At 53.9% G+C, this 15,461-nt stretch overlaps 1 protein-coding gene across 1 annotated transcript; it reads right to left on the bottom strand.

The window, feature by feature from the left end:
* Window positions 1-258: 258 nt before the first annotated feature.
* On the bottom strand, window positions 259-14,836 carry LOC106752351. The gene is made up of 10 exons (XM_014633992.1): window positions 14,544-14,836; window positions 12,362-13,808; window positions 11,693-12,253; window positions 11,154-11,590; window positions 10,212-10,373; window positions 9,689-10,084; window positions 3,461-9,501; window positions 3,046-3,208; window positions 2,748-2,894; window positions 259-1,890 (listed from the first exon to the last, which is right to left on the bottom strand). Exons 1-10 carry the CDS (start codon window positions 14,706-14,708, stop codon window positions 1,717-1,719), a joined length of 9,693 nt encoding a protein of 3,230 aa, XP_014489478.1. The 5' UTR covers window positions 14,709-14,836; the 3' UTR covers window positions 259-1,716.
* Window positions 14,837-15,461: the final 625 nt, after the last annotated feature.

Genomic DNA, 15,461 nt, shown 5'->3' with positions numbered 1-15,461 from the left:
TCCGAAAATTATATCCGTTGAAACGTTAGCAGGCTCTACTGAATACTTAGTCAAACGAAATATCGAATCTGCCTTGCAGATTTCGCCATTTGAACTCGGTCGGACGTTAAAAAAAAACTCAGACGTTGATAAAGTCAATGATCGTGATATTGGCAAGGTGGAAGCACACACACATATATATATATATATATATATATATATATATATGTATGTATGTATATATATATATATATATATAAGTATATATATATATATATATATTATATATAAGTGCGATATCTAAAAATATACAGAAAAAAATACGAAGAAAATATCAAACTGGCGCTGTTCACCTTTGAACGATTGTTCGAAAACTTTTTCCCTCCGGAAGAAAGACAATCATCTTACGTCGCGGATACTGTGCAATTAATAAGACAAAATACCGTATCAATGTCTGCCAAAGTAGGTACACCTTCGAACAATGTCCTGTATAGAGGAGACTGTTCTCTCTCTCTCTCTCTCTTGCCTCTCTCTCTCTCTCTCTCTCTCTCTCTCTCTTTCTCTTTCTCTCTTTATCTCTTTTCCTCTCTTTCTGTCTTTCCTTAATGCCTATATTCCTAACTTAAGTTAAAACGAGTTGCTGTACTTACATCAATGACGATATATCTAGTCTAACAATTACATATTTTACAAAAACATTTGAAATCTGGCCCTACACAGCAGACGTGAAATGTCACGAAGTTAGTCATACACTGTACACTAAATTTAAAAATTTACACGAATCATTTAAATATACAATTGTATTAGCGCATTAGATTCACCCGCTCGACATTTGTACAATGCGCTTTGCGTCATTTTTGTCATCCCGTGACGCTCGAGAGAGACGCGCGAAATCGGCCTCTCGCGAGCCACGATCGTCGAAAACCCGTTGCTTTTTCGCGCCTCGGTCGCACCAGAGTCATCGGGCTTCACATTTTTTTTCCTTTTTCAACGTTTTAACGCCTATAGGGGGAAGAATTTCTCAAATTCGATCGAACCCTCGACGAACCATTGACGACGTCACGCTAGGATACACATGAAAATCAAACGAACCGATGAGCCGTCGATGCATTTAGTGTAAAGTGTAAGATAACTTGTACACTTAAGCCTCAATAGTAGATAATAGGTAGAGTCTAAAAGTCGTGCGAGAAAGCACAGGCGTGAATAAAATAACACTTTCAAAAGTCTCAAAGCGCGTTAGTACACGCACGACTCGCCGGGATACGAAAGCGGGACATGCTCGAATCGTTTATTGCTATAAGGTATACGTGTGCATATACCTTCCCCCTCTCCTCCCTATTATTCTTCCACCATTTCCACTTCCTCTCTTTCTCACCTTCTTCTTCTTCTTCTTCTTTTCTCTCTTTCTCTCTCTCTTTCTCTTTCTCTCTCTCGTCTTTCCTCTTTACCTATTAAATCAACTACACGAGCGTAGTTGTTTCTAAAGTAACATCGTCGCGCAATCGCCGTGCTTCGCCGTACTATACACTCTGGCCTTCTAATATTTAAAATTGTATAATCTATGCTCTTTCTCATAGTAATAAAAAGCTGCAATCTCTGAAAATAGTTTGATGATGAGTAAATGAATAACGTTCAATAAAACGAATCCTATTTCGAAAAGCGCGCGCGCAATTATAGCACATATTTTATCTCTGTGTCGTCGATCGGCTGCTTAGGATAAGCTGTATATACGCAGTCTCAATTGAGGTATTTGCGACATCTGCGGGAGCCGCAGGTACACGGGATCTTGATGTCCTCGAACGGGAATTTGTAATCGTACGTTAATTCCTCCCCCTGAATGATACGGCGGAGGGCGAAAATCAATATGTGTTTCTTACCGAGAATGTCCACCACTCGCGAGTAACAGTTTGGCTGTAACATAAGCACGGCGCGTTAATACACGACTGTTGACGAATCTTTATCACTCTCTATGATATTTAATTAATTTTAAGTGAAGAAAATATAATAGGGGAAAGGGTGTAAATATGGAACGAGGATTGTAATATGGTGGAACTCGTATTTGTGCTAAAACCACTGCTTGAAATTATCGGTAGTTACACTCACTAGGAATGTAATGTAGCTCTTGAAGATTTAACCATTTTTTTTTTCATATGTGTATTGTTAAGTATAAAATATATTCTTATGTGTTCGATAATGAGATTGTGAAATGATAGATAAATATTTGGTAATATGTGTGCTACGTTCAAATTCGTTAGATTGCGTAAAAAATGGCTGTTGGTCGCAATATGGGACGTCTCGTATCGCAATCAATGTAGCAGTTCTGGCGAGAAAAGAAGGTTAGATGTCGAGCTGCTACAGTGCCGAGGAAAATTTTTTTTATTTCCAAAGAGATTATTTATCTTGTATATAGTCTCTCACACATATGCATACTTAAACGTTAGGTTATCTGATTTCTTGTCATTTTGCAAAAATGATATGTTTTTTATAATAAAGGTTTTCCTTTCAATTTACCTAATTGTTCCACATTACCATTTGTTCAGATCTTTGATTTGACATGTGTTGACAAAAATGTGTATACCTTTCCAGTAATTGTATGTTTGGTCTTTAACTAATGGCATTTATTCTCAGAAGTATGCTAACATTATTGACGATTGTTCATTCAATATTTAGATTTAAGATTATAGTTTTTCTTTGNTATTTTCACTCTTTCTCCCCCCCCCCCCCCCACACATACAAAATATATATATATATAAAAAATGAGAAATTACCTCGCACGAGTGATTGATAAATCTCGCTGCATTCCCTTTCATAGTGGCGTCCACAACAAGATGATCGTCGATCTTAAACATGTAACAGCCAATGTTCTTGCTGTCGTAGTACTTTTCTCTCTTGTCGGTCAGAGAGGATCGAATAACCTGAAGATAATGATTTCACAATAGTAGTAGTAGTAGTAGTAGTAATAATAACGACAGATATGTGCGCAACGAGTATCGCGACATGTGGCAATTCTTCATTACGACTACATCGCGATATTGAACGGTCCTCAAACGATCGTTCGCCACTCACCTCACCAGCATATTCAATGACCATCTCACCAGCCTCGATGTCACGCAGGCAAAACAGACCTCGACCGTGTATGTGAGAGTGGTACACACCGACAGACTCCTTCGACGTTTCCTTAAGTATTCTAAAGCGCATCGCCATGGGCAAATTGGTGCTCGCAACTCGCCTGGAAGAGAAAAACGTGTCATCTCGTAACATCCTCCACTAGAAACATATCGCCGTTACATAAGCAGTCTTTAATCTCAGCCTTTTTATTGAAATCTCTCGTGAGTAAAAACAATTACTTTTAATTTTCGCTCGAAAGATCGCTGGAAACTCTCGAACAATCAATATTATTCGACGGTCACGCGTACACTGGCGGAAAACACGTTAGAAAAAAGAAAAAAAAGAGTGGATGGAGAGAAACTCGAGCTTTTACCTGGACTCCGCCTCGGATATGGCGATCATCTTGGGCTGCTGCCTGTGCCGCGACGCCAGCCAGCTGAACATGTCGTGCACCTTCCTGCTCTTGAAGGGCTCCGCCCGCGCCGCCCCGTTGTCGGAGGCCGCCGGCAGCTCGTTCTCCACGTCGCCGGGTCTCGGCGGCGCCGGCGTGTGGAACCTGGGTTTGTACTTGGTGCACCGGTTCACGCTCGGCAGCTGCTCGACCAGATAGACGGTCGCGTTGTTCTCGAGGCCGAGGCCCTCCAGCAGCGGATTGTGCGGCAGCGGCGGCAGGTTGTGCGCTTTGCGGGCGTTCTGCACCGCCTGGAACACCGTCTCCCAGACTTCGGCCATCGACGACGCGGTGTGAGTGAAGCCGTCCTGAGACTTGATCTCGTACATCAGCGTCGGCCCCCTCGAGCAGTTCTGCGGGTTGCTTCGCACCGGTCTAATCGACTTCGCCAGGATCCGTGGTTTCTTCACGGCTACCGGCGGCGCCTTCGCCTTCGGCTTGTCCGCCTCGATCTTGTTCGTCTTGAGGGTGAACGTCTTGATCGGCAGCAGTTGCAGCGACGCGATCTGCGGCAGCTGCTTCGCCGGCAGTATCTCCATGGACGTGACCTGCGGCGTCTTCTTGCTCTGCGCGACCGCCTTCATGTTGCGCGTGATCTTGTACGAGCCGTCCTGCAGCTGCTTCTGCAGCACTATCTTCAACGACGTGTTCTCCAGCTTGAGATTCTCCTTCACCTTCTCGATCGTCTCAGCCGTGTTGAGCCGGACGTCGCTGCCGTCGGTGGTGAGCGCGGCGCCCTCGGCCGGTTTCTTCATCGGCGCGATCTCCTCGACGATCATCTCCTTCTTCGGCTCGGCGATCTCCGGCTCGGCCGGCTTGATCACCGGCTTCGTCGGCTCCTCGATCATCCCGATGTCGTCCTTCGACGCGGCCTTCGACGGGTCTTGCTTCGGGGTGACCGCTTGCATGGGTAGCACCCTGTTCATCGGCCGGCTGGTGGGCATGCTCGTCGGCATCGAGATCTTGTTCGGCGCGTTGGAACTGCCGACCACCGGCGGATGGCCGACGTGGTTGCCGACGTTCGCGCTCGCGCAGTTCGAGCTCGCCGGCGCGCTGTTCACCTCGTGATGCGGTTTGCTGCTGACCACCATCGCCCTCTGGGCGATGCAGTGATTCGGCAGGGGCGGTATCTTCGACGAGGAGATGCTGGACTTGATCATGCTGGTGTTCTCCGACACGTGCTTCGAGTCGAAGTACGGCCGCACGCTGTTGCTGATCGGCTGTTCCGCGCCGCCGAACAACGGCTCGGTGATCTTCCACGGGCCGTGGTTCACCTGGGCGACCGGGCTCGGGCGCACCGCCACCCGGGGTATCGCGGCCGGCATCGCGTGAGGCGGCGGCAGCCGCACGTCGGACGAGCAGACGTCCGGCACTTGGATCACCGGCTTCGCGACGACGCTCTGACAGGCGGCGGCCGACGGCGGCACGACGTTGCACGCGATGGAACCGAAGGGCTCCGCCGGCACGTTGATCTGCCGCGGACCGGCCGCCGGTTCCATCGGCGGCAACGGCGTCGGCGCCGCCACCGCCACCGACGGTTGATTCACCACCACGTAGCCGCCGGGCACCGTCGGCACGTTCTGCACGCTGGGCTGGACCGCGGTGACCGTCGGCATGGCCTGGACGTCGACGATCGGCTCCATCAGCTTGGACGCCTGGAACACCTGGGTCGTCGTCTGATAGCTGCTCGCCAACACCTGCGGCACCGCGCCCGCCATGAACTGGCTGGAGGACATGACGGTGTTGCTGACGATCGTCTCCAGGCCGTAGTACATCGGCTGGTTCGAGACGAACATACCGCCGGTCGGATCGGCGAACATCTCCAGGGTCGGCGCCGAGCTGAGGAGCAGCTGTTCGGACGATATCACGCCGCACTGGATCGCGCCCGGCTGCTGTTGAATGATGGTGCCGAGCACGGCGGTGGGCTGAGTCTGGGCGATCTGCACGCTCGGCAGTATCGAGATGCCGCCGCCGTTCTGCAGGGCCAGCAGATTGTCCGACGGGGTCTGTATGTAAGCGCCCGGCACCAGGTGGTTCGTCGCGATGAACTGCGGCTTGAAGCCGGACTCGTGCTGCCCGCCGATCGTCGTGATGTACTGCAGGTTCTGCCCGGACTGCTGCTGAAGCGTCTCCACGTACGCCGACACGATGCCGGGCGAGGCGACCTGCTGGAGGATCACGGTCGGCCTCTGCTGCGTCTGCTGCGCCAGCTGGATCACGGGGGCGCCGCCGCTCTGCACCGGCTGGTGGTACCTCGCGTGCGACGGCGGGCCGACGTTCTTCGCGAGCTGCGACTTGACGGTTTTCGCGCGAGGCTTCGCCAGCCGCGGCCCGCCACCGGCCTTCGACGACTTGGAGCCGCGGTTGACCTGGGAGGGCGACGCGAAGGAGGAGTCGTGGGCGGTCTGCACGCCGGTCGACGAGAAGGTGGTGGGCGACATCTCCGGCGTCGGGACGGTGCTGTCCGGCGAACTCATCGGCGTGTTCACGACCGCGTTGGCGCGCGGGGTGTCGCCGTCCGTGATCTCCGTGATCCGCACCGTGCTCTCCTGCGGTAACACCGGGTTCGGCAGAGTGGTGGTCCTGCGCGTGTACTGCGTCTGCACGATCACCTCGTTCGACGCTAACACCGTCTGGTGAACGGTCTCGACGTGGGTCGCGTGGGCGTGGATCTGCGGGGTGATGATCGCCTGGGCGATCGGCTCGATCTGGATGCTCGGATGGGGGGACGGCACGGACGCCTCGATCGGCGAGGTCGCCTGGATGTCCGTGTAGTCGGTCGACAGGGTGTGGCCCTCGGACGGCGAGAGGGTGATGAACTGCGGCGAGACCGAGCCGTTGCTGGGCGAGAACCTCGAGTCCGGCGAGGAGGCGAGCTTGTTGTCCATCGTCTCGGAGTCGCTGTCGCTGGTGATCATGATGTCGCAGCTCGCCAGGTGCCGGTTGTAACTGTCCTGCGTGCGGTACGTGCAGCAGCACCTCTTGCAGGTGACCGGCCGGTCGATGTGGCGCTGCTGCTGCTCGAACGTCGCCGCCGCGTGCTGGCACTCGTCGTCGCTCGAGATGTCGTCCGCGCCGTCCAGCTGCGGGATCTGCTTGAAGACGCTCTTCTCCTTGAAGGGGGGCGGCGGCCCGGCGGCCGTCTTGCAGCAGCACCTCGCGGCGGCGCCCACCAGGCTGCCGCTCTTCGCCCTCGGCGACTTGACGAAGCTGAAGATGCGCTTCGGCTGCAGGAAGGTCGCCGGCTCGTTCGTGTCGGAGGACGAGTGCTCGTCGTCGATGCCGTCCAACTGCGGGATGATCGACTCGCGGCCGCTCTTCTCCTCGGCGTTGTACTCCGGCGAGCTGCACTCGCTGGCGTCCGCCGGGCCGTCCACCTGCAGGATCCGCGGCGGCTGCTGCTGCCTCGGATGCCAGAACAGCCGCTTGTGCTCCTTCGCGTCGTCCCGCGCCGGCAAGATGCGCCGATTGTCCTCGATGCAGTACTTGAACTCGCGCATCGAGTCGGTGAGGATGTTGGAGGTGTTGCCCCGGCCGACCGTTACCATTATGCTCTCCGGGATCCTCAGCTCGTGGAACATGGACGCCCGGTCGTTCTGCGCGTCCAGGACGATCAGGCCGGCCTCGTTCGGCTTGACCGTGCCCGACGGGTTCCGCGGCAGCTTCCGCCTCTTGATGCCGGCGCCGTAGCTGTTGTCCAGCTTGCAGCTCCAGGTGAGGCTGCAGGAGCGCTGATGGTGCCGCTGGTGGCCGCCGACGATCAGCGGATTGTTCGACATCACCTCGGACTTGGAGCGCTTCAGCTCACGGCCGCCGCGTTTCTGGCTCTTCGAGTTGAACAGGTCGTCCATGAGATCGTGCACCGCGCTCTTCGCCTCCAGCCGCACCCAGAGGTCGTTGTGCGCGCCGAGCTCCAGCAGGGACGACGAGTCCACCTTGGAGATCTTGCTGTCCGGAGGCTTGATCGCCGTCTCCTCGACCTCCGTCGGCAGCATGTCGTCCTTGAAGAGGTCCGCGGTGAAGGTGCCGTCGTTCTTCAGGTCCATCGCCAGGAAATCCTCGTACGACATCTTGGGGAAGATGTCCTGCATGGAGATCCCGTCGAGCAGATCGTGCGGCAGGTCCTCGAATATCGCCTCCTTCAGCTCCGGCGGCAGGATGTCCGTGTTGTTCTGCTCCGCCAGGTTCTCGTCCACCTCCTTGTTGCACACGATGTCGATCAGCGTGTCCAGGGTCTGCTTCACCGCCAGGTACTCGAAGGCCTTCTGCGCGTCCGCCGGCGCCTCCACCTTCTCCAGCTCCTTCGTGTGATCGATGGTGACGTTATTCTCCATGTCGGACGGGACGTCCGGCATGTGCACCTGCACGTACGTCCTTATGCAATACCGCACGATCTTGTAGGGATTCACCGTCGACCAGTAGAGCCTGGAGCACTTGTAGTCGCACGGTACGATCCTCTCCGCCGTGTCGGAGAACTCGGGCACGACGGTGCCCAGGCAGTCAATCGTCAGGGAGCCTATCATCACCTTCACCTTGTTCGGCTCGGCCTGCTTCTTCTTCTTGCGGTCGAGCTCGACGTAGACCGATCGCTTCAGGCTGAACTCGTTCTCGCTCTGCAGCGGCTTGTGGCCGCAGTGATTCGCGTGGGCGGCGCAGAACACGGTCTTGTCGTCGTTGAAGTCGAGTCCGACGTTCCTCGCGCACGGGTAGTGGAAGGTGTTGCTGCAGTTCTTCGCGCAGCAGCCGACGCTCGCGCCCTTCTTCCCGCACTCGGTGCACCGGATCAGACGGCCGCGCGAGATCGCGCTGTGGACGTTCTGCAGCGAGCCGTCGATCTCCTCGAACACCTCGTTCGACCAGAGCGCGCAGTTCGCGTGCACCCACTCGTTCTGCCCGCAGTACAGCAGCCTGCCCTCCTTCGTCTCCTGGCCGTCGCCCAAACCCTTGCACAGGCAGCACGACCTGCTGTCCTCCGCGTGGATGCTGTAGAGATTCGCCGTTTTCGCCGCGATCGCCTTCGGCGCCTTCATCAGCTCCTCCTTCCACGCCTCCAGGATGGGGTCGTCGAACTTGGTCGTCAGCGCCGCGTCCTTGCTCGTGTTCCTCACGGACGGTGACGCCTCGCACTCCTCCTCGTCGCTGCTCTTGAAGCTCTTCGGGCTGAACCAGGGGAAGACCTCCTGCAGGATGTCGTGGTAGGTCTCGGTCAGACCCTTCGCGCCGCTCCGGCTGATCACGTGCTCCATGTCACAGTGGAATTGCGAGAGCGACTTGTACTCGTTGCCGTTCACCCGGCGTTTCACGGACATCAGCGTGGGCGACGGCCTCGCGATGATCTGCTGCTCGGAACAGTGACACTCGGTGGCGTCGCCCGTCGCCGACTCCTGGCTCGTCCAGTTCTCCCTCCTCTCCTGAGCCGCGTCCTGCGCGTCCTTCGGTATGCAGTTCTTCACCCTGACCGAGCACTCCCGCAGATGGAACTTCTGCCGCAGCCGGCGCAGACCCTTCCGAGCGGGCCCCTCCGTCGACTGTTCCTCCGGCTCGGTTTTGCTCGCGGCGTCCTTGCAGCCGGCGGCCGCCTCGCCGCCGTTCTCCGCGGACTTGCTCTCGCCGTTCGACTCTTCCGGATCTTCGTTCTCCCTCGTCTCGCCGGCCTTGTCCTCGGGAAACTCGAGCTTCCTCACGCTCAAGAGCGGTCTGCAGAGACACTCCTTCCGGGGGCTCCACTTGAGAGCCGTGCACACCCTGCGGTTCTTACTCAGGGCCTTGATCACGCTGATGAAGCCCGCCTTCAGCTCCGCCTCGATCGCGTTCCTCCATATGGAAGAATTCGAGTTGGAGGAGCACTGGCTGCACGTGAACTCGATCGAGTCCGGCAGGTAGCTCAGCACCTGGTAGCGCTCGTCCGAGAGGCCCTCGCAACGGGCGTGCACCCAGCAGGAGCACTCGCTGCACTCCATCATCTGGAAGAGATGCGCGCGATCATACGGAGAAAGAGGAGCCTCTACGGTCGTTCTACGTCAGTCGATCTCGTTGCGACGGCCAATCGTGAACGGCTTCTGATTGACTGTCGCAACAAGAGTTGCGTCCGCTCGCGACTGATGTTAAAGAATAGCCTTTGGAACGAGAGAGAAGCACGCGTGTACTCACCTTCGTGTCGAAATCGTTTTCGTTGTAACACCTCTGACACAAAGGACAATAGTTCCCTTGCTGCCTTAACTTAAAGCACATGGAGCACAGGGGTAAATTGCCCACGTGGACGTTGACGCCTTCGCTACCGCAGCTCTTACACTTAATGCAGCTCTGACAGACATACGGCCGATCGGGACTGTAAAGTCGCGAACTGACGCCGGACTTTGACAAACACGAATGGTGAAACGACTGACGACAACGAATGCAGGACAATTTCGGGCCGGATCTTAGATGGCAGGATTGACATATCGTACACCGGGGACAACACCAGTTTGGCTGGGCGCAAGCGTTCCATTCACTGGGTTCCAAACAGAAGGCGTGGTATGGCTCGCAACAGCACTGACAGTGGATCAACTGCAAAGAACGATCGTTATGTTGACGATGTGGTGCGGCGATGTTTATGTATTATTTATTCGCGTATCACTTACGCACATGACCGAAATGACTGATGTATCGGTGTGGATGTGTGTGCGTTACTTACCGGCTCTTTGCCGGCGCTTCCGCACAGATAACAAATGGCAGGTATGTGAAACAGCTCAGAACCGATAAGAGCGAAACCCTTCGCTCCGACCTCCGAGGGATCGTATTGCTCCCAGAAGTCTATGGAGACTGTGTACAGGGTGTCCGTAACTGCCTTGGATATCTGCGATCAGATGATTACATTATTATGCGCACGATGTGCTATTTTCTCTCTTTCGTCACAAGGTGGTAGCACAAAGTGAATTTTTTTCCTATTTTTTTTTTTTTTAAATTCGTTGAAACTTGCGCTATATATAAAGTACGACCTAATTATTGCGACGCAATTAGAAAATGATTGGTCATTCGGAAGCCGAGATATTTGCATAACTCGAGTTGCCGTTTTTCATGCGTGCTTCTTGTAATTATAACGTCCTATTTTCAATTCCTATCTTTTAATTTCTTCTAAACCACATTTACAGTTTTAATAAAAAAATTGTGAGTGTGATATTAAGGACTAATATTAAACGTTGTACGGAAATTTTAGAATTATTGGCCATTTTGTTACGAAAATGCAGTGGTGTAAAGTTGATACTCGAAATACATATGCAAATATATGCACATATATTTAAATATTTATCGCCTCCTTCTATTGTGCGCTTCTATTAGATCAACTAACGCGTGAAAGTAGCACATTAATAAGGAAAATACAAAAATAATATCTTGTAATGTTGTGTGCACATTGTCTGCTTCAATTTTCGTTTGAAATTAACATTTATTACTTAGGCAGTAAAATAAACGTACAGGGGCTTGATTTTGCTCGACAAACTAAATATGAAATTTCTGAGTCGCTTCTCGAGTCGCGCCACTGAAAACACTCACTCGGCGCTACTACCACCTCAAGGTACTCCTGTACTAAGGTACCGAATGCTAAGATAAAATAAAATGGCTTTGAGAGATATCTTACCACTGGAAAGTGCGACGTTGATACACTCTGTTGCGGCTTGCTTCTCCTGGGATGAGACTGCTGAATCGTGTTAACGTTGAGATTTAGACTACTATCTTCGACATTCTTCGGCGCTTCCTTCTCCTTCGCGACCTCGTCCCTCTTCTCCGGTTTTTCGGTTTCCTTCGCCGTCTTTGGAATGTTCTTGCCATGTTCGTTGTCTTCCTTCGTATCCGCGGCGGGGAAAGTCGCGATAGGTTGGCCGAGAGCGACACTGGCGCTTCGGCAAACGTGCTTGACCCTCGGCCCCTTCAGCTCGAGCCTCTGCCGAAGAGGCGGCGGACACTGGTTCCCGGTTCCCGACGAGGCGAGCACGGGATTTTTAATTTTCTTCCTCACTTTAATCCTATTGTTTTTCCTCCGCTTCTTGTTCGGCGATATGCTCAGCGAGGTGTCGACTGCAACAGAAGGTCGAGTTAGGCGGGAATCCGCGCGATCAGTCGCTACGAAGGAGCGAGTTGGTGTCGGAAAGCGACGACGTGCGATCAACATTGTCTTACACTTATCTATCTTTGTGTAGAGAAAGCCTCCGGTACCCTGATAACTCGTCTTCTGTCCCATCTCGAAGTTCCTCCAACTCGTGGCGGACTTGAAGAGATTCCTCTCGGAGCTGTCTTCCGCGGGCCAGCTCAGCTTGGAGCCCAACTTCTGGCCCTGACCGTCCTCGTCCTGGCCGAGCGGCAGGGATATACTCAAGGGATCTCTCATTATCGGCGGTAACAACGCGTTCAAGCCTGTTCTCAGGGCGGATGGAATGTTGTAACATTTCAAGCACATCTTCAACCAGCAGGCCGGACACCTGGCCTTGTAAACGCATCGCATGAGGTTCCACTGCTGACTCCTCACTACAGGCGGCACCAAGCACAGACCGTCGCCCTTGTGACACTGGAGAACGGGAAGGACCTTGTTCGAGGATTTTGCGCAAGCCTGACGCTTGATCATCTTGCTTATGAACTTCCGACAGGACTCGCAACTGTGAATGCCGAATTTGCGCGCCTGTTTCACGAACCGATAAAATCGCACCGCGCCGCAAACGCCGCATTTTATAGTTCCCGTTAATCCTGCAACGTTGAAAGATTCATTAACAGACGGGAAACATTCGGCAGAATATAAATAAAGTAAGAAATATGGGTGTGTGTGTGCGTGTGAGAGAGAGAGGGATATATTACCTAAATTAGTATTTCCTCCCATGGTATTGCTAGTGCTCGTCGTTGAAAATGGTCCTTCCGTTCCGGTTAAGCACTTGTTATCCAACTTTAATCTCGCTTTCCTCAGAATAACCTTCCCGCCGTTCAGTTTCATCCCGCTGAATTCAGACTGCTCATCTTCCGTGTGATTGCTGTGCTCGCTCTCGCTTTCGGACAGATTGCTCTCCCGCGCCTCGAAACTCTCCAATGTACTAACCGCAGTCTTGTCGTTATCAGGCTGAACGTCGGTTCTCGCACAGCCGGCACCTTCCGTCAATCCTGCACCACTCTCGGAGCTCGCTTGATTGCTCGCATCGGCCGCCACCTCACTTTGGGTTCCTGATCTCGTCTGAACCCTGGAAGACTCGAAGTTTGGAACATTGGATTCGGGAAGAACTTTAGTAGGAATAGAAATCTGCTTCTGATTTCTGGGCACTGTTGATTTCGCATTTTGCGCCGCTCTGCTCGGATTCGGCGGGCACTCGTTGCCGCCGGAATTGTTGTCGGATGCGTTCTCGTTTGATACTTTATTCTTACACGATACGGTATGAGATTTCTTCACTTCTCTATGAGCGACTTTTGATATTTGTGCGTTTTGTACAGAACCCGTCGATTTATCCGTGCCTCTCGTCGTCGGCTGAGTCGCAACCTCAACGCCAGAATCCACAACACTTTGTAACACTTTCTTCGGCTTGCTCCGCGTCTCCTTGTCTCTCATTTTTGTACACCTGCCGCCCTCGTCCCCCTTCAATTTTGATTCCTGGTTGCAGTGCTTCTCCGAATTTAACTTCGCCTTCTTCACGTGCACACTGATCTCGTTTTCGCTGTGCTCCGTGCCGGACACCTCCTCCAATTCCTCGATGAATCTCTTGTTCGGCTTTATGACCCGCGACGAATGGACGCTGCGAACCGGTAAAACAAATTTCCTCACCGTACTAGCCTTCTCGCCGGTCTGTACCACCAGGTTACGCGTGTTACTCCCGCCTGACTTCGCCCTTTGCAGCAGCCGCTTCGCAGTACTGTTGCGCAACTGCCTGGTACGTTGATGCTGATCCAAGATGTTGTTCACCGACTTTAGCACCGGGCTTTTCATGTAATTGGAGAATTTGATATTCTTGCAGTTCCTACGGCTCTTGGTCTTCTGATTTTTCGGAGACGCCTCGTCGTCTATGGCTGCGGCTGGATCCCCGGTGTCTTCCACCGGTTTGGAATTTCCATCTTTAAGCTTCTCCGTGCCGTTCTCAGGGTCTGATGGTGAATTTCTAGCGTTGTCAGTGGTGTCCTTCTTCGTCGACTGTGGTGCAGGATTCTCGACTGTGACCGAGGGTGATTTGTTGCCGCTCTCCTCCGCATTGTGTTGCTGTGTTCTTATATAGGACGCAGAAAGATTCGCTTCCTTAGTGCTAAATCCATGGAACGGTGGATGTTCCTGGGGGGAGTAGGGGAGAGGGAAAGGAAAGAAGAAAAAGTATTCTCGTTAGTCATCAGAGGTGGCAGATTGCTCGACAATTAATATATACTATTCGCTCGCTATTCGCACGCTTTCACCTGTCATACTGTGACCACCGCTGTGGCAAGAGGTAAACAAACAAGTGGTTCCTGAATTCACGCTGAATCTCTCTGCGAGCTCCTGCTCCTCCCATCGCCCCACAGAGGACTACCGTGCAGAGCAGGAATTCACAGTGAGCGTGCCTCGACAGTGTCCGGTGGCGAGGTAAGCAGAGAGTGCGGACACACTCAGAGCAAGCACGAGTCGAGATGCCGCCGCCTAAACGGCGACATACGGAAATAAAGCGAGGCTCCCGTCGAGGGGGCTGAGCATCGTCGCGGGCGCGCGCGAGTCGTGCACCTGCCATTCCGCGGTTCCGCGTTAGGTTAACCCGCGGCTCTCCCGGGCTGTCGAGCTCTCTCGTCGGGTCGCCGTATGCGTCCTCGGCGACACGCGGGAGAGCGGACAGCCGCAGCGGGACGTTGCGTCGTCTCGCAAGCGATGACGCGACGCCGTCGATCGCTCGCTCGCTCGCTCGCTCTCTCTCTCTCTCTCTTTCTCTCGGCTCTCTCGATCGGCCTCGCTGTTGTCGGCAACAGCGGCGACCGCGAGACGTCGACGGCAACCCCGCGCGCGCCGACCGTAACAACGACGACGGATTTTTTTCCCCCTCACCTTCTCGTTGTCACCGAATGTTTCGTTGAACAGGGAAAGTCCGTAGTAGATGTTCTCGGCGACGGTTACCGGATCGTTCTGCGCTACCTCGGGCTGGCCGAGCACCTTGATCCGTTTCCTGGTGGCCGTCTTCGGCGGCTTACCGGGAAACTTGGACCTTCCCATGTTCACTGTTCTCAACGGCCGACCTCAACCTCGCAGCGAAATTCCGCTTCCATTTTACTCGCGATTTGTGCCCACGGCCGAGAGGCGCACCGACTCTCTCGCGCGTACACTATTAACACCGACGTATACGCCGTCCTCCGACATGCACACGTACGCGCGCGCACACAGAGCCGCGCAGTGTTGGGCCGCTCTCGGGCTGCCGCCCGCCTCGGCCGTCCTCGGCCCAGTTCGGCAACGCTCGGCCCGCGAAATACGCGCGTACTTCTCAAACAGAGAGAGCCTGGTCTACCAAGGCGGGCCACGCCGTTGCACGCTGGTGCTGCACGCTCGCGCATGGGACGCGCAGCCTTCGCTCGACAGCAGCAGCCGCCTCTCTTCTCGCCAGCCGCGCTTCGAAAAATCGCAGCCGGCGCGATCGCAGTCCGGAGAGAGAGGGAGACGCGCCAAAATGTCCTCCACGCCTCGCCTCGTGACAATGGAAATGTGGTATGAAGGTTATTTCTTTACGGCGATCGTATTTCCGCCGCCGACGAGAGTCGACGTCACCTTGGGAGCGACGCTCGCATCTCGTCGAGATCTCGAGAGATCCTCTCGGTCGATATCGCTGGACTAAAAGTTAACACTCATCGGCCGTGTTCCCTCCGTGGTCGCGTCGACGCGACGATGTATCGCGGATATCATTTTCTTTTATTTCGCGCCGGCGCCACGGTTAGACGAGGTTCGATAAATGAGGGCCGAGATAGAGATCTCGCG

The sequence above is a fragment of the Dinoponera quadriceps genome, unplaced genomic scaffold (genome assembly GCF_001313825.1).
Source record: "Dinoponera quadriceps isolate SergipeBrazil2010 unplaced genomic scaffold, ASM131382v1 scaffold248, whole genome shotgun sequence".
In the NCBI taxonomy this organism is placed as follows: Eukaryota; Metazoa; Arthropoda; class Insecta; order Hymenoptera; family Formicidae; genus Dinoponera; species Dinoponera quadriceps.
Note: the sequence above shows the minus strand (reverse complement) of the source record. Positions and strands in the feature narration are given on the sequence as shown.

Excerpts from the sequence above, each read along its gene's own strand:
- LOC106752351 (XM_014633992.1), bottom strand. The coding sequence starts at position 14,708 with ATGGGAAGGTCCAAGTTTCCCGGTAAGCCGCCGAAGACGGCCACCAGG. Across the intron at positions 9,502-9,688 it reads AAAACGATTTCGACACGAAG|ATGATGGAGTGCAGCGAGTG; the intron begins GTGAGTACACGC and ends CATCTCTTCCAG. Across the intron at positions 3,209-3,460 it reads ATATCCGAGGCGGAGTCCAG|GCGAGTTGCGAGCACCAATT; the intron begins GTAAAAGCTCGA and ends TTTCTCTTCCAG.